Source organism: Acipenser ruthenus, chromosome 24 (assembly GCF_902713425.1).
Source record: "Acipenser ruthenus chromosome 24, fAciRut3.2 maternal haplotype, whole genome shotgun sequence".
Lineage (NCBI taxonomy): Eukaryota > Metazoa > Chordata > Actinopteri > Acipenseriformes > Acipenseridae > Acipenser > Acipenser ruthenus.
Genome location: NC_081212.1, coordinates 19919066 through 19942228, shown reverse-complemented (window position 1 = coordinate 19942228; position 23163 = coordinate 19919066). Strand labels below are relative to the sequence as shown.

General features: G+C 39.0%; 1 protein-coding gene across 7 annotated transcripts in view; it reads left to right on the top strand.

Annotated features, from left to right (window-relative positions):
- Nucleotides 1-18334, top strand: part of LOC117428462 (OTU domain-containing protein 7A) — a 108448-nt gene extending 90114 nt beyond the window's left edge. For all 7 annotated transcript variants that reach the window (XM_058998610.1, XM_058998612.1, XM_058998609.1 and 4 more), the window contains 4 exons: nt 150-299; nt 10148-10262; nt 12142-12226; nt 12814-18334. In XM_058998610.1, coding sequence (XP_058854593.1) covers nt 150-299; nt 10148-10262; nt 12142-12226; nt 12814-14259 — 1796 coding nt within the window. In that variant the 3' untranslated portion in view covers nt 14260-18334. The remainder of the gene's footprint in view (nt 1-149; nt 300-10147; nt 10263-12141; nt 12227-12813) is intronic.
- The last annotated feature ends 4829 nt before the right edge of the window (nt 18335-23163 follow it).

The window sequence follows — 23163 nt, the reverse complement described above, 5'->3', positions numbered from 1 at the left end:
ATTGGTGAGCATATTCTTTAGCACAAGCTATTGAGAGTTTCAAAACTTTGTACAGTAACTTTTTTCTGATTTTTTTTCTTGCTGACTTACTTAATATTTATAGCATATTTACAATGGTCTACAAATGTACAATTTTTATAACGTTTCAGCATTTGCACCAATTCCATTTGGAGGCATCTATTTACCTCTGGAAGTCCCACCTAACCGCTGCCATTGCTCCCCGCTTGTCCTGGCCTATGACCAGGCCCACTTCTCTGCACTGGTATCCATGGAGCAGAAGGACCAGCAACGGGAACAAGGTAAGAGGGAGGGGAAAAAAAAAACAAAAAAACAAAGCCAAACCCTTCAGTGCACTGGTAGGGTTAGACTAAAAGGATTTCCAAAGTTGAGTGGCATGGTCTGGTGCATTGGAGTTGTAGAGACTATTTTTTAAAATATATCCTTTCTACTAACAACAGCATTACTTTTTAGTCACTTTTCTCATCAGCAAATATGCTGAGGAGATTTTTTTTTTCTAATTATACAGTGGTTGCATTTTTTTGTTTCTAAGTTTCCTTGTGTCAAGGCTGATTTGATAATTGTATAAAAAGAGTTTGTGGTTTTCATTTTTTTCATATTTTAAAACTCTACTTAAACTCTGTATTAATGCCTAGAATTGATGCATTGATCCCCTTATAAAAACTGAAAGAAATATCATTTTAAAAAGAAAGGTCGACAGTAGAGGAGGTTTCGAGTTTTTGGGTGCTAGTATTTAGATCTACTATTGCATAGATTTAAAAAGTGTCTTTAGGGTGTTGGTCGAGCGAAAGGCAGCTAAGAAGGTTTTCACAGTGTCTATAGAGAAAAGCTTGTGAGCAGGCAGTTTTCGCTTTGTTTAAGCCACACAGGAAACTGCTTCCTTGTCAATGCTCGGTACAAGAACACCAGGATAACAGGATCAATGAGAATCCATTCAACACAGCACTAATGAGTTAAACAGCTAGAGTTCCTGCTTTGGTATTGACACATCGGATTGTGCTTATTTTTAATGTAGTGGTTTGTCTGTCAAATGCAGCACAGCAGTCTGTCAGAGAATCCAGGGTGTCAGCTGGGCTGGAGACGTGCTTGCCAAAAGTGTTGCTTAAAGTTGCGACGCATTGCAGGGTACAAAATAACAAAGATACCTACAGTATACCTCTTCCAGCATGCCCTACAGGTAATGGTCATACTATTACCACCTCCAAAAAGTAATGGATTTCAACACTGCTGCTGTATATTGGTACACCAAGTACATACACCGTATATAAAGTAGTAATACAAATGTGTTTTAATTGGGTAATTGTTGAGAGAGAGAGAGAGAGAGAGAATACAGTTCTTTGGTATTGACTCGACATGGCTTCACAGTCCTGCCTGCCTGCTTGCCTCGCTTGATTTGAGAGGATGTGGGTTGAGCAGCAGGTTTGTTCCTTAATGATTTACTTAAATCACCTCTCAAGAGGCTGCTGGTGAAGCATGAAAAAGATTTGAAAAGGTATTGACATAGCTTTGAGGGTCACTGGTTTAAAGAATTGGACAACCTCTTTGAGAAACTTCCCTGACATTTCCAGATAACTTCAAGGGCAAAAATCGGCACTGTCAAAAATCCTACAAAGAGCTTTAAATCATTGTAGGTGACGTCAGGTAATTCATGTTTTTTGCACAATTCTGTTGTCTAATCGTGTGCCGTGTCCCAAATGAGGGTACTTTGTCACCCCCTGTACTGTTACTGTACAGTTCCTGTTCAACACCGAAAGGTAGCTGTGTTGTTAGCACAGGGAGTGAGCACATGTCTACAGACAGAAGACGCTCTTTGCGCTTGCGTTACTCATTAATACATTTATGTTCTCTGTATTTAGCATTATGCATACTGAGCACGAAATTGCCTTATTGACCCATTGCCCTGCTGCAACCCAGACACACGCGTGTATGGAATAGTCTGTTTACTGCTGAATAATAGCCAACTTTACCAGATGAAATCCCAGCTGTGGACTGAATTGTAGATTACCAATTAGAATAGATTAATTGTGGAGTTTTACCTGGTAACATACAGTACAAGAAACTGGCCATGAAAAAATTGGTATTACTTTCTCAATGTCAAGTTCTGTTTACTGTAATATTTTGTATATATTGTTCACCAGTTTTTTTTTTTTTTTTTTTTTTTTTTAAACACAAGTGTCTGTGTGTAACAAGCAAATTCCGTTAGAAGTATACACTGCTCCCTTGTATAACACATAGCCATGTATAATAATGTTTGCCATTTCTGTATCACATATGTTCTTCACGCTGTTGGGGGATGAAAATAGAATAAATGTCTCCACTAAAATAGTAACTCCTGACATTCCCATTTGGAATTATACTTCTCAGTCTGGGATTGAGAGAAAACCAGGACTGAATTGCAGGGATGTTTAGGTTAGGATTGAGGTTCGGTCCCCAAGCTGTGAGGTGAAGCTGCCATGATACCTACAAGGATGTGCCTCATCTTTCATGAGCACTAAACATTCACAAGCAACACGTTTCTAATAATAATAATAATAATAATAATAATAATAATGACCATGTGTTACAGTACATCGTAAGAAAACACTTGCCAGTATCTGTAATGTCAAAGTAATTTTTCTGAGAAACGAACAGCTGACATAAAAAATGCTCCTTAATAGGGTGGTGGTTAATTCGCTATAAAAGGGAAGGACTCTGGGAGGAAGAGTAAACCGAAAGTACTAAACCGGAGTCTGTCGGGACTCCACAGCTTTGATGCTGGAAGAGATCAAACCGATTACAAATCCTGGCACCCACCAAGCTTTTCCACCATCATGCCAAGATGCCTTGAACTCGTTCCAGGTGCATGGTTTCACATTGAGACTAACAATTAGAGCAAAGCAAATCTAGCCAGCCAGCACAGCAAACATCTGGGCAGCCTTATACAGAGCGATACACAGAGGCACTCTAAATGAAGAAAGTGACTCGTGCTCTCGGTCTCCCCGGGTGAGCCTCTGAAGAGCTGTGGAGTTTGTTTCACTGACCTTCTTAAGGTTTCATATTTACTTTGCCCTTCTACACACAATTGTATTTGAATTATTCATACAGTACAGATCTGCTTCACTCGTTTCCCTTGTTCAAGTATTTACTCATTAGCCTGAAGTAGTTGGACAGATTTACAGAACTATGAGATATTAGAGCTCCCCCTTCATAAGGGGAGCTAGTATGAGTTTGTCAACCCACCGTTGAACCCACCACTGCTAATATCTCATAAAACATTTAAGATGGCAACTTCATATTATGGAAGCTGTGCGGGCAAAACCTATTGGCGCCCTTTGCTTTGACCCGTGACTTAAGATGGCCACCATATTGGGGTCATGTGACTTTTTGGTTTCCAGATGAGAAGACAGGTGTGTTCTGTGAATCTCTAGGTCAAGTTTGCAAAGCTGCTGTCACCACAAGAGTCAAACCCTAGTATGTCATAAACCACTTGAGGTAATGACTTCATGTTTTTAGGGTTATTTAAACCCTTCATGACCTCAGACCTAATATGGCTAATAATATGAAGCTGCATTGAGACAGTACACAGAGTTATTGTCTTAATGTTTGGTAGTTAGCTGTAGTCTGTAGTTTTTGGTCACAATTGTGACTGGTGGGATTAAATGGGTTTAAGTTCCATTGTCTGTGTTGTCCCCCTTCACTGCTGCATTGCTTTAAACTCTGGCCATATCTGTGATACAGACCACATCCTCTTTATAGCTGGTACACAGTTGTAGTCTTTGATTCTCTCAATTCATTACAAGTGATGGTCAGTGAGCATTAACCATTTCAGTGCCATATTTTTAACCTCTAGATATATCAATGATAACTGTGCTGAAATGTGTGCTTGTTTCTGATCTAGACTAGTAGCAACTGTGGCACTAAGCTAACTTGTGAGGCCTCCAGATGTGAAATGTGCACTTAATATATATATACCACTTTTGATTGTTCTGACTAGACAATGGCATATATAGCACACACAGACCCCGCTTCACTGTACATTTTTTTTTTTTAATTTAGTCGTTGCCAATTTAGTTTTTTTTTAGTTTAGTTTAGTTTTTTTTATTATTTTCTCCCCAATTTGAAATGCCCAATTATTTTTATTATGCTCAGCTCACCGCTACCACCCCTGCGCTGACTCGGGAGGGGCGAAGATGAACACACGCTGTCCTCCGAAGCATGTGCCGTCAGCCGCCCACTTCTTTACACACTGCAAACTCACCGTGCAGCCGCCTCAGAGCTACAGCGTCGGAGGACAACGCAGCTCTGGGCAGCTTACAGGCAAGCCCGCAGGCGCCCGGCCAGACTACAGGGGTCGCTGGTGCACGGTGAGCCGAGGACACCCTGGCCGACCTAACCCTCCCTCCCCCCGGGCGACGCTCGGCCAATTGAGCCTTTTTAATTGTTCTGACTAGACAATGGCATATATAGCACACACAGACCCCGCTTCACTGTACATTTTGGGGACGGCTACTAAAAGTCCCAAAACAACCCCATAGACTGGCACATCACTGAAACGTTTAGACGGGAATCCAAGGATACATTTACTAGACTATAATGGAGTAAGGAGCAGTTCAATCAAGTGACTGAAGACTATGTTGATAAATATTATTACATTTCTCAGAGATGGCTAGAAATACAGAAACTTGGTTGGACTAATAGGTGATTTATTTATTTATTTATTTATTTATTTAGTTTCATTTGCCCTTTAAGCGGCTAAGAGCAGTCGCTGCCATTTCATGTCACACAAGGACACATTTACTGAAGTACAGAGGTGTCCAAAGCACACAGGCAGTACCTGAATGACCCCTCAAATAAGCCAGGAATAATTGGTTCAATTTGGCTGTTTTTGCTGCTGTGGCATGCTGACGTATGTGTAAATCGAGCCTGTGTCAAGACTCACAAGATTATTTTTGGTCTTGCTTCCAGTATTAAAAGCCTTGAGGTTTACTTTGGCACCAAGTACTGTAATTTTGATCTAGTGCTCAGGGTAATAGAAGCAGCATATTCATGGTAGAGCACCACTTCTACATCAGGCAGTGTGGGCTGTTTAGCCCCAAGTATTATGCCCAGGATAGCTGATTCCAGGCTATTAGGCATGATATTAGTCTAATAAATTATGTCAGTCAAAGTAACGGTGATGACAGAACAACTTAGATAAGTATTGAATCTAATAGACTGAAATCGGGTATATTATTTATACCAAGGATTTTAAAAGTTTAAATTTATTTATTTATTTTATTTATTTATTTATTTTATTTATTTATTTATTTATTTATTTATTTATTTTAAACTATCATAGCATTTTACATAAGAATAAGAAGCAGCCATTCAATTTAATTGTTTTCGTGTTTCCTGTGTTTTTTAGATCCTACTATTTCTTCTGGTAGGCTATTTCATGTATTATAAAATTATAGTTGATGCCGCTTATTATTATTATTATTATTATTATTATTATTTATTTATTTATTTATTTCTTAGGAGTCGCCCTTATCCAGGGCAACTTACAGTCATAAACAAAAATACATTTCAAGAATCACAGTACAAGTATTAATACAATTAAGAGCAAGATAAAATACAGTGACTTCAGTTCTAGCAAGTACAAGTATATGACAAAATACGATTCAATAACGGAGCAGATAACAGTGGCAGTGATAGTTACATCAGGATATAATTAAATACAAAATACTACAGACCTCTCTATTAACAACCTCTCCCAGCAAAACGTTGTAATTAACCGCAAGTTGCTAAAAAGCCAGTTTGTATGTATTTATATGGAACGATATATACTGTAGTTGTACAAATATGGTGCTGAAATACATGTGTTTTAAATGTTAGTGTTAACAAATTAACATGAGAAACATGAAATACCCAAACTTAGAACTTCACACGTTTACTTCACACGTGTGTAAAACAAAAAAGGAGTAGACTTAAATAATACTACACAATGATATACTACAACTGTCCTTACAATGAGTAAAGCAAAAATATATGTTGTACTTACAATCAATTCTAAAGAACACCATTTTAAAATAAGAGTGTCCAGCATTGTCTGCTTTTTACAATGTACCACCTCCCGCTGTAAATCCATCTCAATTTTGCATGCAGCTTCATAGCCAGTTTCAAAGCCACGATTCTGCCTCAGTCTGCCAGAAATACGCAGTTGCAAAGTCAGTGTGTTATAAAAGCTGCATGAAGTATATGCATAAATCTGAGAGACTGCAATGAGAGGTAGGTTTAAGTATACCTGCCTTGAATACTATTGATAGCTGTCACTGAAGGTTGACATGAATGTTACCTCCCTAGAGATAACGTGAAACCATTTAGAAATGTTGTCAAGCGGACAAATCAGCACCTCAGTTTCTTTATCAATTTGCTCTTTCAAGATTAATCCGTGTATTGCGTTGCAGAATGAATAGATTTAACATTCATTTCACAATACAACAAATTGAATTTTCTGTGGTATCAAAGAACCCAAGCTTGTTTCATTTAGCGAGTGTTATTAATGCAGTAAGCACAGATTGTCAAAACGCAAACCAGGTTTCCATGGTTACGCACAAACCATGATTATATATGCCAAGACAGAAGTTAGCTTCTGAATTAAACACATTGAACATTGCTTGCAGCTTTTGCGTAACTTTTTCTTCGGCCCACAAATGAGGCTGTTGGTGCAAACGACATGCTCCCCAGGTTTTATGTTTATCACGTTCACACACAAACACAGTCTTAGGAGGCACAGATGGCAGAACAGTGCCCCTCAGCCATACTCTATGTGGTGCAAAAGATGATAATGCTGTCATAGTCACCGGAAGGCTGTTGTTTTGTTGTGGTAAAATAGAGCTTTGCTTTGTTGCCATCTTCTGGATCGCTTTGGTATAAAGAGTTGCTTGAAATAGCAGTACAGATCAATAATGGTGTGGGAACAAAACACCCACAATTGTGTTACAAGAAAGCATTCTCCAATCATGGATCCAATCAGGAAAAACAATTATGAAATGTTACTCGTGACAAAGGTTAGGTTCAGGTGTTTAAATCTTACAGCTGTGGAATGAGTGCAGTTTAGAAAGGAATATAGGAAATACATTTCCTGGACAAATGCATTTCAGTTTTAATTGTTTATTGTTTTTGGGATAAATACTGCATCATCAGTATTATGAATGAAGACAGGAGTACATTTGACAGGATTGTTGCTTCTGAACCAAGCCTGCCCATGTGTATCTTTTGATCTGATCAAGTCCAATATTATTGATATTTCAGGGGTAGAGAATTACATGGAGAAAGCATTAAAAATATATCCTTCAAATTCCACACTGCGTAGATAAACACATTTACACTCAAACTGCTAATTCCCATGTATTTATGTTAAACAGCACCTGTACATTAGCAGCTTGAGATCCTTAAGTAAATATTAGAGTAGGACTTTTTTCTGCTTAGTCAGTCCTGGACCCTTGGATACCAAGCTACTTTCATCCCTGCCTCTGAACTTTTCTTTTCTGTTTAAGTGTAACAGCTAGTCACTCTACTGTGGCAAGACAATGACATGTAAACATGGGTGTGTTGATGGGAGCTTTTTGTAGGTGCTGCTGTTTACCACTAGAGGGCAGACTTGTGTAACCCAACAGTGCATGTGCATGTGAATGACGATTGGGAGGTTTTCATTTTGGCACTGAATTCAAACTAATTTGTGTTGAAATGTTAATATTCTTGTAAAAACACACACATTACAAAGATGGTCAAATAAAACTAGCTTTAAAAAAAAAAGGCGTCTGGGTTTACACCCGATACCTAAAAACACCCAAGAAGAAGGAAAGAAAACATTGTTTTGTTCCAGACACCTAAAACAGAATCACATAAGTTCAACTCTTGAGTATCAGACACTCAATGTTTGCATTCAAAAGACAAATAATCGGCTGAACCTGTTTGCAGCACACTTGAGTATACCTCTCCAGTATGTTAGCTTATAGCTGACAAAAGGAAAAATGTTCAGGATTGAAAAACAGGAATCGACCCCAACCCTGTATGCATGGCTGAATGAAAAATGTATTTTGATAACTATTTAGACAACATGTTACCCGTTTGATCTGACATTGCCTGTACACGTTTCTACAAGCACCACTGTTTACTCATAGCACAGCACCTCTCATGGCTCCTGCAAACCATTCCCCTGTATCAACATCTTTGTTGTTTGTCAGGCAGCCGCCAAAATAACTTTTGCTGACCTATATGGTGCTTTCCACGTCGGACGGGGATGGAACTCTGTGTTGTAACTTGGTGCAGGCATGACACCCCTAATCACACGGTCCTTGAGGTTCTAAAGGTCATCGTGACCTGTGCAGAAGTTGTGGTTGGGCTGTATCTTGGAAAACCCTACATGATTAAACCTTGCATCGACATTTGTACAATTAGTTATTCCACATACTGTGTGTTCTCATACATACATTTCCATGGTACCGACATCTGTAAAAGTATTATAGCCTTTGTGTGTGTTTTATTTTTTATTTTTGGGAGGAGTGGTATTTAAGACTGGAATATTAATGTGCATGTAGTACATTCACAGTAAACAGGTTATTATTCTATACTGTTATTTTAAAATATATTGAAAAACTTCTATGCAGGAATGGCAACTGTTGCATGATAGCTACAGTTACCAGTTATCAAGCGCACATCTTAAATGGTATTGTGAAACCTGCTTAGCTGCTGCCTGTCTGTATCCGACAATAAAACGGAGGACATGCATGTTAGAAACCGCTTTGAGTAACAGAGAAGGGAAAAATGTCTCCTAACTGCTCAGTGAAATATTGCAAATATTGCATGTTTATTTGGTGTGAAAAATGCACATACATTTCAGCTTGCGACAGTACGCTCTTGCACTATTGCGGACAAAACAAAAATGAAGCAACACACATACCTTCGTTGTTTTCTGTTCAGACATTACAATGAAGAGGGTACAAACTTCATACATTTGCTTAGATATCCCACAAGATTGTGTATGCTTCTCCAGTCAGTCTGCTTTGTCAAGCACTGGTTAGACTAATCTTATAAGACACAATGTTAACATGTACAATATAACTCTATTGCTTAAACATTATGATCCCAACCAAAAACCTGGGTGCCACCTAGTGTAGCAACGTATGACAGGGTTGGAAGTTGATGAACACTGTATACTTTTCAGGGTTCTTATAAACCCGTCTCTCTGACCCTTTCCATGCAGAGAAACAGCTTAGCCTAATTAATTATCAGGAAATGTGCTTGGCCTGTCTTAAACAGCTATATAAGCAAACCGCACTAAAACGCCACCGATGTACATTTCCAGTTTTCCTGACTACAGGATAAGCAGGCAGGTGCAGAAAGAGTGTGAAAGCCAGGTTATAACTGGATTAGAAGAGCGGTTTACAAATCCAATTGAGATGCGGAGAGTGATCATCTAATCCATTAAAATAGTGAATTATACAAACATTTAGAAATCACTTGTGAAATGTAGTTCATGTTGTAGAATATACAGCTTGTGTTTGCAAATCAGATGATAGGGGCAGATCCCTAGAGCCAGACTGTCGCGCCAGCCATATACATTTACATATGTACCGATCTGGGGGCGTGATGTGTAATGTGGTCAGGACACACAAGATATGTTTACACAGATACAAAAAAAAGATAAAAAAAAATGTGTCCTGCAACTCAACTCTTGTTTTGATGATACCCTGTCTTAAAGCTGCAGTTTAAGTAAAGACTTTACACTAAAATGTGGTTTCAGTCTAGCCTGTACACCCAGAAACCAGACGTCATTGGCTTACCAGTAGTTTTAGTTGCAGGTGCACAAGCTTCCTCCCTCTTTTGAAGCTTTCTGGCTGCTCTGTCACTATGTGAAGCAAGACAGATTTTTTTCCAAATTGGTAGTTTCAAAATGGCACCCACTGAAGCAAGAGCAAACGGTGCAAGAGTTTATGTGTGTAAACCTGGTAACATGTCCCAAACGTACTGCTTGTGGTCTCACTAATCCAGGAACTGTCAGGCCTTCCAACGATGAACAGTCAAGAGGAAATCCTTTAAACTAGTGCCTCGGTCTCTTCAGTCTTCCAGAATCTCCGAATAAATCCTCTGCTCTTCTTCTCTCTAGCGGTAATTCCTCTGACTGACTCTGAACACAAGCTGCTGCCTCTGCACTTTGCTGTTGATCCTGGGAAGGACTGGGAGTGGGGGAAGGATGACAGCGACAACACCAAACTGGCCAAGTAAGTCATGCAGCTGGAAATGGTAAACACAAGACTCGAAATCCTGCTTTTCAGTGGCGAACGTTCGCCAGTACTTGACAAGCCATATAACAAACTTTTTTTCAAAACTGCAAAAGGTCAGTGAAAGATTGCTTCTCTAAAAATGGCAATGTAGGAAGGAGAACTACTGTCCTATCAATAAACCCGTTTTAGGTAAACCCTTACATAACATATGCTAGGTGGTAGCTTACCTGTAGCTCAGGTGTTCATTAATACAGAGATAGAATAATGTCACTGTCAATCTGGGCACCATATCCAGACTGCTAGTCATATATGTTTTATCTTTAATATTCAATTTTGAAATCTATTACACAACATTTGAATGAGAAAGTAGCATGCAACTAAAAAGTTTCTAGCATAATGACTGACCTCCAGACCCCAAGCTGCTAAATTTGCTGTGAAACTTTAACCATTAATCCAGGGAACCCATTAAAAAAGGTAGCAACCCTAATCACCCAAATGGCTTACTTCACAATCTGCTGCCCTAAAGAAATCATTTGTTGTGTTACAAATAGCTTGGACTCTTGCATGAGTGACAGCAGACAGGCCTTTTTATTTAAAAAAAAAAGAAAAAAAATATTAAATTCTCTTGACAAAAGGAGTATACTCGGTCTCTTCTACATAATTTGCTCTTCATTAATTTTGATAGAAGTACAGAAATACTAATCAAGCGTTTGCTTAGAACAGGCATAATTAGTCTTTGTAGTGAATTTAAATGAGGACGTATCCCTGAGACACTTGGGTACCTCCGAGCTACTTTCTCATAAGTAGACGTGTCGGTTTCTAAAGACATTATAGCATTAAGTTTATTCATGAGGTTTTGCTCTTCAGGACGCCTGGACCCAATGATTCAGTATTGTAATGAAGCTAATAGACCGGCATGTTCCATTTAAATAATGAAATCAATAGTGATACAAGATTAAGCCATGTTTACTCATGTTGGGCTTGAATAAGTGCAGCGAACATACAGGGCTGCACACAAAAAATCTAATCAAATTGAATTGGCTGATCTCTTTTTATCGCTTGGGTTTTTTGGAAGATATTACATTAGAAATAATATATGCCCCCCTGTACATAATAAGGCTGTAATTCTTTTGTTAGTTCGGTTCATTTTTTCATTGTCACCAAAAACCAGAAATGGAATTAAAGCCTCATATGTAAGTTGGGTTGTATTTGATTTGTTATGCATGTAGTATGCTGATGAATGTCTCTGGTAATAAATGTGTATTTTCTTTGATGCAGCATTTTGTTGACACTATACACACCCAGAATTTGTTGAATTCTTCCTCTACATGAATTAAAATAACTTAAAATCTGGACCTCATTTGATCTGCTGATTTTTGCCGGTCGATTTGCACAGCTGTTCAAAAGGCGTGGACGGCAAAGACGTTTTTTTATTTATTAACTACTCACTCGTCCTATCCTACTAGACAGCGCAAATGACTGATTTTTCATATTGAGAAAATCTCAGAGGTTGTGGTGCTAATGGCCATATTGGAGTACTATCTTTGCTGTAGATTTCAAACTCCAAACTCCTTGAAGGAATTGAAACTGGTCATCATTGAAGAATGGTCACTTGTGTCTCCAGATCCTTTTGGACACCTAATAAAGTCAAAACTGTGCTATTCTGGCCCTATCAAATATCCACAGCGTGTACTTGTATTATTCTTAGGGAGTCAATAGCATACATGCACAGTAAACATCTCTGATTTTAAGCTGTTGTGACTTTATAATACAGAAAGAGGCTGAGCTTTAGGGCTAAAAGGGCATGTTTGGAAATTCATTTGAAAAATGTCAGTGGTTGTTAATTGAAATGTCTCCTCTTCTCCCCCACCTGTAGTCTTATCCTGTCTTTGGAAGCAAAGCTTAACCTGCTACACAACTACATGAATGTAACATGGATCCGCATTCCATCTGAAACAAAGGTATGCAGCTTGTTTTATATGTTTCATTTCTCAGATCTGTTACTTGAAATGATTAAGGGGTAGTATATAATAGAGAATATCTGCTGACCCAGTATTGAGTTATTAGCATTTTTCTCCAGCTCTGTCTGAACCTGTGCCTGCTTGTCTGGAGAAGTCTAATTGCCTAGCATTGAACAAACTTCCTTATTCCCTTCAAAATTGCCTTGCAACTTCGATGGTCCCATCTACTCCACCTCTATACATACAGAGAAGGTTGGGCCAGCTGAGTTGAAAGGTCACATTGTCACATGGCTTGAAAGGACTAAGGAAGTCTTTCCAGTACTAGGCAGTTAGAATTTTCCAGACACGCTCAAAATCAAGCTCAAAGCCTATAAAAGACAGATTTATAGAGGAATTATATTAACCCAATATTAGAGAATCAGAACCACTCATGATGACTGCAAGCATCTGCAAAAAGACAAGTGCTATTGTGAACCTTCTTATGGTGGCAAATCACCTGCTTTCTAACATGGCAAGGTAAAACCTTCAACTTGACGTTGAATTTGGGGAGAATCATGACTAGCACTGTAATCTTATTCCCCTTTCAGGCTCCTCTGGCTCAGCCAGAGTCTCCCACAGCCTCAGCGGGCGAGGACGTCCAGTCTCTGGCTGACTCCATGGACTCCGACCGAGAATCTGTCTGTAGCAACTCCAATGTCAACAACGGCAAGCCCAGCAAAGAGAAGGAGAAGGACAAGCAGAGGAAGGAGAAAGACAAGAACCGGACAGACTCTGTAGCCAACAAACTTGGAAGTCTTAGCAAAACCCTGGGGATCAAGCTGAAGAAGAACATGGGAGGGCTGGGGGGCCTGGTTCATGGAAAAATCAACAAATCCAACGTGAGTAACGGCCGGAATGGGGAAAACGGTGAGAAGAACAAGAAGAAGGAATCAAAATCCCGCAAAGGGAGCAAAGAGGAATCCGGACAGTCCTCCAGCACCTCCCCATCGGAAAAGACTACCAGCCCATCTCCCACCGATAGGGCATCGGGAACATCTCCAGTGGAGAAGCGCAACAGCTCAGTGAAACCCCCTGGTGAGAAACAGTCAGACCAATGGAAGTACAGCACCGACGTGAAGCTGAGTCTGAACATCCTCAGAGCAGCCATGCAAGGGGAACGAAAGTTCATCTTCGCAGGTCTACTTCTGACCAGCCATAGACACCAGTTCCATGAGGAGATGATTAGCTTTTACCTAACCAACGCCCAGGAACGATTCAGTGCAGAGCAGGAGCAGAAGAGGAAGGAGTCTGAAAAGAAGCCAGTTGTCAATGGGACAGCTGCAAAGAAACCAGAGCAGGAAACGTTCCAGAAAGAAAAGGCAGAAAGCTCACCGCGACAGGACTCCTCTCCAGTCTTGCACCAAAGCCATACTTCACAGCTGGTTTTGAAACTGCAGGATCGGCACAGCCCCACACCAGGCTCTTTCTCCTCACCTAGCAATGGTGCTAAGAAATCTGGGCCCATCCCAGTATCTGCCCACTATAGCCATACCCCACCTATCCAGAGGCAAAGTGTCATTCATCTTCGAGATGTCAACTTGAAGTCCTCAAACTTCCAGGACAACACATACAAGCCCAAAGTTGGCACCCTAAAGACGTGTGCCACATATCCCCAGCAGAACCGCTCACTGTCCTCTCAGAGCTACAGCCCGGCTCGCTTGTCAGGGATCCGTACAGTGAACACGGTAGAGTCTCTGTCCTACTCCATGCCTGGGGATCACAAATCCCACACTTACACCAACGGCTTCAATGCCAACGATGTTCGGGACTGTTTGGAATATGCAGACGAGGATTCTCCCCAGGCCTGGTTAAACCATGACAGAACCAAAGGTCACAGCACAGTGTGCCCACCCTACTTGATCCAACAAAAACGGTGCAAGAAGGAGAACTGTTCCTTTTACGGCCGGTCAGAGACTGACAACTTCTGTTCGTACTGCTACAAAGAGGAGATGAAACATAGAGAAAGGGAAGGCAAGAACCACAGGCTTGGATAGTCTATACTGCAGCACCAGCCCACATTATCGGCTGGTTGAAGCAGCATCAACAGGAGTCCTCTTTTGTCCTGAAGCTCTAAAGGATAGAATCTTCTCCTCAGCACTTAGTGAATTATCTACAGTGGATCATAACAAATGTCCTACTCTATTACAAATAACTGTTTTCTGGTTTTTTTCTTGTTACTTCTCTCAATACTACTCTCAATATCAAGGGACACTGTCACTTGATATTACACTTTGTGGAGCTGAGAATTCCATTTACAGCTTTGGCCAGGGATTTTTATTTTTCCAAAATTTAGTTTAGAGATACATTTTAGTTCAATAAATCAAAAAGGTTACCCACACTTTACCCTGTTGCTCTTAATTGCTGACAACTTCTTTGGCATAAACATAAATAATTGCTGCACTGCGAGAAAAACACAGTGTGTAGCACATAAAAGATAACAAATATCTGGGTAAAGCAAAGATCAGGGATGGCGTGCAAAGAGATAAAAAAAAAAAAGGATCAGTAGAAATCACCACGTTGAACCAAATTATCAGAGTAAGAAGGATGTGTACAATTGACTATGTCCATAAAAATAAATCCTTATGTCTTCATGGATGTTTAACTCATTAGAAATTAAATTTAAACTCCAGAAAATTACAAACGTTTGGAAGTCATTTCTTACAGCAATAAAGGCATTGGTGTAAATGTATGTATTATAATGCTACCATAAGGCTTCTCCCTATGGTTTTGTACAGGTTAAGAAAAAAAAGCCATAGAAACTCAGTTTGGTTTAAGCAATACAGCAGACTGCAGACCCAAGCCATATCTGTAACCTGACAAGATGTCTGGCAGCCGAAATCTAAAAAATAAAGTCAACACAGGTTTTTAAATCTGTTGTTTAAACTGCTTGCTAAATCCTGCTGCTTTACATTAGTCAGCGACAATTCTAAGTAAAAATGCTAGTTTTCTTTTTTCCTCTCACTGCTACGTTTGTGATAGATATAAAAAGCAGTTGCTGCTAACATGCACAAATTCCTGTAGAACACACGTGCCAAAAACAATTAAAAAAAATGGATTTTGCCCATTTGAAAAGTATAGATTCGCAGTTGTTCTCAGGTATAGTATAGTGAAATAGAATGCTCCCCAGAGCTTTTTGCTTGCTGATTTAAGTTCTACATTAAAGAAAATAGTGTTCATGACACATTATGCACAGGCAAAGACACACAGGAGTGCAGCTTGGTGATCAAAACAACCAACTAGAAAACACTGACGAGAAGTAACAACCTACATTAAAGGCATCACCCAAGTTAGGCTACACTGAAAATATGTATTTAATGTTGTAAAATTATTATGCAGGCTTCAGTATATACGGTAGGTGTGCCCGACAGACGGTTCCTTTGATTAGCTTGTAAAGTTTAATGCACTGCCCGCCAGCATTAATAGTCCTACCGCCACCAGATTGACAGGTATTAGAATAATATGGCTATAGCTTAATAAAGGTAACGGATAAGACTACCACAGTGATCTTCATACCCGATCATAAATGCTGGTTCATACTTCAGTCTTGTGACTAGACGGTTGTGCAATGCAACCAGCTACAATTCAACCCTGGCGATCACTGTCTCTCGGGTGAGCAGAGACAGGTCACATGATTATCAAGACGAGTAATCTCCCTTAGCTACTGTTGCGCGATCGTGGTATGAACCAGCCTGAATTGGATGTATCCTAGAGGTTTTGGCGTTACAGATTTAGCAATAGTAATAGCTGCAATTGCTTGCTTAAATATTTTTCTCAATGGAATTCAACGCCTGAATTCTGTCAAAACTGACATGCTGCACTGTGCAGTGGCTGTATGACTAAGTGGGGGAATTTGATCCACAGCTAGATTTTATTACAGCACATTTTTACAGCACTGAGGGAGCTGGCACCTATTTTTAGTGGTAATTCTAGGATATCTATGTAGGGGTTCATTTGTGCAGTATTGCACCGGATCCCAGATCCGGTTCCTTTTTGTCTGACAGGCGTGAACTGTACAGTTTGCAAATCATGAACCGTATGAACCAACAAAAACCTACCGCTTCTTCAGATTAGTCAGCCACTGGTATTGTTCAAACCTGCAGATTATGTTAAAACATGGCTTGGCAAAGGTTGACCACCAACAATAAGGCTGATACAATCCAGGAGGATACCCAGTGTTGTAAAATGGTGATCAAATTGTCCTCTAAATAGCAGACAGGCAGGCGCTCCTGTCAAGCTCTAGTCCATTTATGCATTAACGATACTTCAGGTGATGCTGTACAGCAAACCAACTCTGAGAAGTGCTGCTACAGTCTCATTTACAATAGACATCAAAATATACTGACGATTTTTCGGTCACTCCGAAAGGTCAGTTCCACTGTTTAGTGTAGTAGCACACAGGTACAGTTTATTAAAGTGTCCCAAATTGATACATTGTGTTTGGCTGCACTTAAATGTATTGGTATGCAAAATGCTATAGTGTAATGTACTGTACTGAATGTTCTCCCTGACCATGACTGTAACTGTTTTTTCAGCTCAAATTATATTTGTACTCCACATACTGCAGTTATCTTCCTTCTTTGTATGCAAGTTTCATGGACTCTCACCGTTAGAAATGTAAAATATTGTTTTATATTAATTTGAGAATTGTACACTACTTTAAATTATTCATTTGCACATTAGATGCTGATGTAAATAATGAAAAAAAATAGTTTATTGTTTTAAAAAAAAAACAGAGAGGTGTTTGTGTGTTTTGTTTGTGGACTAGAGAATGTGATATGTTGGGAATTTACAAGCCAAGGTTAAATTGTAATATAGAAATTATTTTTATATTATTTTCACAAAATGCCGCAAAGCAATATTTTGCGCTTTTTCTTACGGACACAGTTGTCACTTTGGTAGGTTGTTTTACTGCAGAACTGTTAGAAGAAAATAACCTTGAAAAAAAAATGAAAAAATAAGAGCTTTGTAAAGAAGTGTTTTAGGTTATGAATATTTAGCTTTTGGTAGATGAGACATGTAATAATTCATATACATGAAGTTGCTTTATTTTTTATTCTCTATATATTACTTTATACTTTAACTTATGTTCTGGACAAGCTGTCATCATATACATACAGGGATGGGCATGAAATTGTTTTTTTTTATTTTATTTATTTATTTTTAAACACCTTATTACATGCAGCTACTAAAACTGGCACTGACTTATCTGATCACATGTAAATAACCATGGGAGAAGCGTATACAAAATTACTAAATGCAGACTGGCACTTTCTACTACAGTTACAGTACTCCAGTGTGACATGGTAACTGAATACACACGTCACTACCAATCCTTTGTTCAAAATCTGAACAGAGTGACCAAGTCCAGATCTGACAGCTATGCAGGTCTTGTGTTAAATAAAAAATAAAATAAAAATAAAAAAAATACCTCCTGAACTCTTTCAAATTGATCCTAGTGTCACACACTGTGGTCTCTGGGTCTTCCACTTGTAATAAAACACACTTAGCAGGCTAGAAGTAATTAACTAGCATCATATTATTGCACTATGCTTGTGTATAGAATTAGTATGTTACTGTTTTGCAAGGGATAATCAGTGACAAGTGGTACCAATGTAGACTATTAGAAGTGAATTCTGCATTGTGCTAAACCCACAAGATACAGCCCTCTATTTAAGAGGGAAGCACTGCAACAAGACCTCTGCTTGTGCACCTCTGCAGACCCATTCACGTGTTATTCAATCATACCTTACAAAGGCTTTTGCTAAGGGGAACAGGGGGCCTAACCCTACATATTTCATATTCATCCCCTATATTAAAAGCTAGTGTTCCCTACCAAAGACTAGTAGGTGAAATGGTGCACAGGACTAATGTAAGAAATCCACTCTGAAAAAAAACACAAAAAAAAAAACAAACACGTCACTTACTCTGCACAATTGCCAGTCACTACAACAATTGCAACAAAACAACAAAAGCCTGTTTAGTTATTATTATTATACTGCCATGTTTGTCAGACAAAACCTTACAAAAGGAGACAAAAATAAAGAAATAAAATCTTCCGGTTGTAAAGCCTTCAGTTTGTGTTATGAAATTTGTTTGACTCCTCAGTAAGGCCATGTGTGTAAAAGGTCAAATGAACACAACATTTCCATCTGTACCATGGATCCAGGTCTCATCTGATCGTGTTCCCATTTCAGACTGAGGCTGCCGCCGGTTACCTTTGCATTATCCAATCTGATCTGCAACGACATCACACAACAGTCAAAGCTCACCTTTGGGTCGTGTTTTTGTATAACTGCTGATTAGAAATCATTTTGCCAGCCTCCTATATTTCCCTGACAGTATATTATATTCACAGCCTCCATGTTCTGCCCACATATTGTCTGCAGTCAGATTTAGAACCTGCCTCTTGTGTCCTTCACATTGGTCACACATTAGGTAACTTCCATCATCAGATCAAGTGTGAGAGATTAACTTCTGCTAGCCTCCAATCCGGGGGCTGATAGAGTCCCAATTAAAATAGATGGGATCTTGATCTGCTGAAATGAACAAGTTCCCAGTGGCAGATGGAAATCTGGCATACTGGAAGTTAAATCGCCATCTGCTTTGAATCTGGACAATTTTCATGTTACAGAATAGAATCATTGTCTTCCAAAGTTTAAAGACATTTTGTTCAGTTATATATGACATGACCAAGTCTTGCTGTTAATAAATCAATACCATCTACTGCACTGAGCTGCTTATTGACTACCGGATTAACTCACTCCACTTTGGGAATTTATTTTGAAAACTATGCAATAAGGACTCTGAAGGTTACTCTCCTAGTCCCTCCCTTAAAACGATAACCTGCAAAAGGTCTGGCAACAGATTTACTCTATCCACACTATCTAAACAATGCAAGACAAACCTGTGTTCAAAAAACGCGTTTACCATTCCCTGCTTTCACAATTCTGTTTTTAAAGTGTTTGTAGCTAAAAAAAGAAAAAAAAAAGAAATCCTACCTGTCCTGCTTTCTCATTCTCTATATATGTCTCAAAAGTGCAGTTTTGAAAGAAACACACAGTATGATATCAAAACATGTATTTTTATTTTAAAAACAGGACATCTAGGCTGCACTAGAACGTTCTCAGTTTGCTTGTCTTGTCTTCCAGAAAATCTGTTACACTTGCACTGCCTAGATCATTTCACCTAAACAGTGTCTTCGGGGTCAAGCATGTCAGCCATTAGGGGAAAAGCTGCAGGATCATTACTGACAGGAAAGAAGGCCTTGAAGGGGCGGGACAATGACCCTTTCCTGGCAGGTGCATTGACCATGAAAGTGCAGGACTATCTAAAAGCAAAGCCAACAGGAATTTATTTGACCTACTATAGTACCTGGTACCATGTTTTAAAATGAAAATACAGGTTTGCTAAAAAACCAAAAATAGATTTCTTTCAAACACTACACATTTGAGACATTCGATTGTATTGGGAGTGCGTGGTGGAAAATATCAGGAATCATTTTGCTAGCTAAAAGCACTTTAAAGAGTGATGGCTTCACATTATCTATCCATTCAGCAGAGCAACACTGTTTCCAGTGGTACACTTTAATTGAGAGCTGTTGCTAAACCTGTAAAACCGAGTTTACCACTATTACCACTTGTGCTATTGTTAAAGGTATACTCTGTTTAAAACTCAGCCAACACCTGCTCTTTTATAGGCTATCATTGTGAAGTTTCATTTCCAAGACCGTTTCATATTTTTGAACCATCTTTTGAGGAGCCTGCTCTCCTGTGTTCAAACCCTGTGTCATCCTGCACTCAATCTGTGGGAAAGATGAATGGTGGTCCTTTGAGAGACAGCATCAGGGGGAATAACATGGAGGTGAGTGCTGCTCTGTGGTGATTTATTCTTCATATTAATTGGCAGCTTTGACTAGAGCAACAGCATTTTTTTATCCTTTAAACTAAATTAATTAAACATATTATCTGAAGTAAATGGTTAATTACAAATGGGGATAAACAGAAAACATTATGGTTCTTGGTGGGCAAGTCAAAAATAATCAATTTGTGAGAAAATAAATAAACGCAAGGATTCATCCGTCAGTGTTGACGTCTTCCCTCACATACTGATTATTTCTGCATTACTCACCCAGAAACACTGTGTATCCTCTCAGTGCCTATTGAACTTTAGTGGATCTGAAGGTATCAGCAATAGAAACCACACCATAACAAGAGAATTAGTCAAATGCCAGGACACACGAGGTAACTACTTGACATTAACAAGCATTTATTTGAAGTTTCTCAGACTTAAATTGATCTGATGCCGTTACAGAAAAATGTCCCCACTAACTTGTTGCTTGAGAAGTTTCTATAACAAGTGGAATGAAAGTTTCCTTTGTTTGCGTTCTCCCATAAAGAATGTCTTTAAATGGAGAACACCCCTTTTCAACCACAAACAAAGAGTTTCCATTGCAACCCTAAGACTGGAAATACTGCAATACAAAGCATCCAGGTGCAACCAGTAGAGACTGCACTGTGTCAGATAATTACTGCACCTGTAAGCCATCCTGCTGTTGTGGAAACATTTCCACAAGGGTCATTTAACCTTGCCAGTATTAGTGAAAAAATAAAACCTGATTCTGCTGAAAAGTAACCGATTGAAGTGACGTGGTTATAACCAATAATCCTGTATAGATTAGACTTGATTTACATTACAGACAATGGAGTCTATTTATTGATCTAAAACACTGGCAGAACTGAAAACCACCACTGTTTAATATGAAACCTTGCATTTTACTTAGACAAATCTTAATGATTTAAACGACAGCAGCATTTAGATCAATTGAATAGACCTTTATGAGAGCTATTCGAGTTACTGTATGTAAAAGGTAGTGGATCTAAATGCTGACGCTGAAAATAGTGCCCTGCTGTGGATATTTTAAAGACAGAAAGACTCACATGCACTGTTAGATGTTTTTTTTAATAAACCTTGGTGCACAAAGTGGTCTGTTCTTTCTCCCCAATTTAGAATGTCCAATTACATACCGACACCGAAGCAATCCCCACAACAGCTCAGGAGAACTGGAGGTCAATTGGCACCCTCCAATCCCACGATCAAGCCAATCACCTCTTTACACCCAGCAGATGTCAACAAGCTTCCAGCTCGATATTGAGGAATGCAGAAAATGTGCTCACACTTTGATATCCCTTAAGCGTGATGTATGCAGACAAAGCAGATTGGTATACTACAATATGTACTTATAAAGTTAAATTATGGGGCAGGAATTCCATAGTTTACAGTGCAATTTAAGAAAATGACAGCACTGCTGTGTGCTATTAAATTGTTCTTGGGAAATGAATATAGAGATGTAGTGCTATAAATGCAGTAGTGTACAGGATTATCTTATTGCCTTAGTGATGTAATATGCTTTTAGAAGCTGCCAGACCAGGAACAGGGGGACTTTAATGACAATGTGGTTAACAAAACCGAGTACAGTCAGTAACAATAAGTAACAGGTTCTAGAAGCCTGGAGGCGTTCCGTATCTTAAATACACTGCAGATTTATTTTTTCTATATACTGTGCTGTATAAATAGGTATTTTATACTTTGTAAATGCTCCAATTGTTTGTCTATCCTTAGGGTGCAGGTTTAGAGGCTAGATAGGTGCCAAATGTAATAATATGCATTTTGGGAGCCCTGGGCCTCCCCTGCGTATATGAAATTGAAAGCCCTTTTCTTGGTGACAAATCAGCATCAGTCTCTCATAAATTATTGTGTTCCAGTAATTTATGCTCCAGGAGGAAGTGCAGGCACTAACATGTTCTGCCAGATTAGGGGAGTGTGCTTTTAACTGGACTCGGAGACTAACCAAGCCTATCAGACAGTTGTGTAACAGGAGAGGCAGGTAGATTTTTGCTGTGATGTCAAAAAAAAAACTTCAACAGGTGCTGGGAAAGCCTTCCTTTTACGACATTGGCTCAACAAAGCCAATGTCGTAAAAGGAATTGGAATTGATTACAATGGAAATTAGAATTGGGAATTTATTTGAAAATAAGGACTTGACTCCACCCTGACCAGCAGCATGGCTGTTATTTGAATATACAGCAAGGATTGGATGTTCAGCTGAAGATGTCTCAGTTTTGTTCCTGCTTTATAAGTTTCTGCAAACCTCTGCAGGGTTATCCTTTAGGCCTCATCCACAGCTGGTTAATGATCCAGAACATATGAACCATACAAATCAGCTTACCAGATACAGTAAGACAGTTCTCAACATTACACTAAACAGCAATGTTTTAACATCACTTCATTTCAGATGCATTATTACTAATTTAAACACAACCTAGTTTTACTCTATAAAATATTATGGTCAGTGTCTTTTAGTCCCGTAGCTACTGTACATAACCCTGTTCATTCGTTCAGTGTTATTCTATGTTGAAGTTATTTATTTAAATAACCTACAACATCCTGTAACTAAATTTAGTAAATACCATCTTATGATAGTGTATTCTGAACTGCAGACACAGGAAACAGTCTGTACTGTTTTGGTTACTTGTTAAACAAGGGTGTGGTACCAGGAAAAGCACTTTTTATTGTCATAAATAAAAAAAGGGACAAGTGCTGCTCTATAATTGCTAGTTCATAAAACAGACTTTGATTTGCTTAACAGCTTTACTTATAGTATTACAATCCTTACACCACTCTACAACCTCCAATATAAAGCAAGGTAGGTTAGTACTTGTTTTGAAATAGGGTTGAGATTCTTGTTTTGGCACCCAGTCAGTCTTCCTACTGTCATTCCAAAGTTTAGAAGGCAATACTTTCTTACAAATGATGGAGTGTTATGCGCTTTTTATTATGGAGTCCGAAGGTTTGGTTCTTATACAGTCACAGACAAAAGTATTGGCACCCTACACTTAATA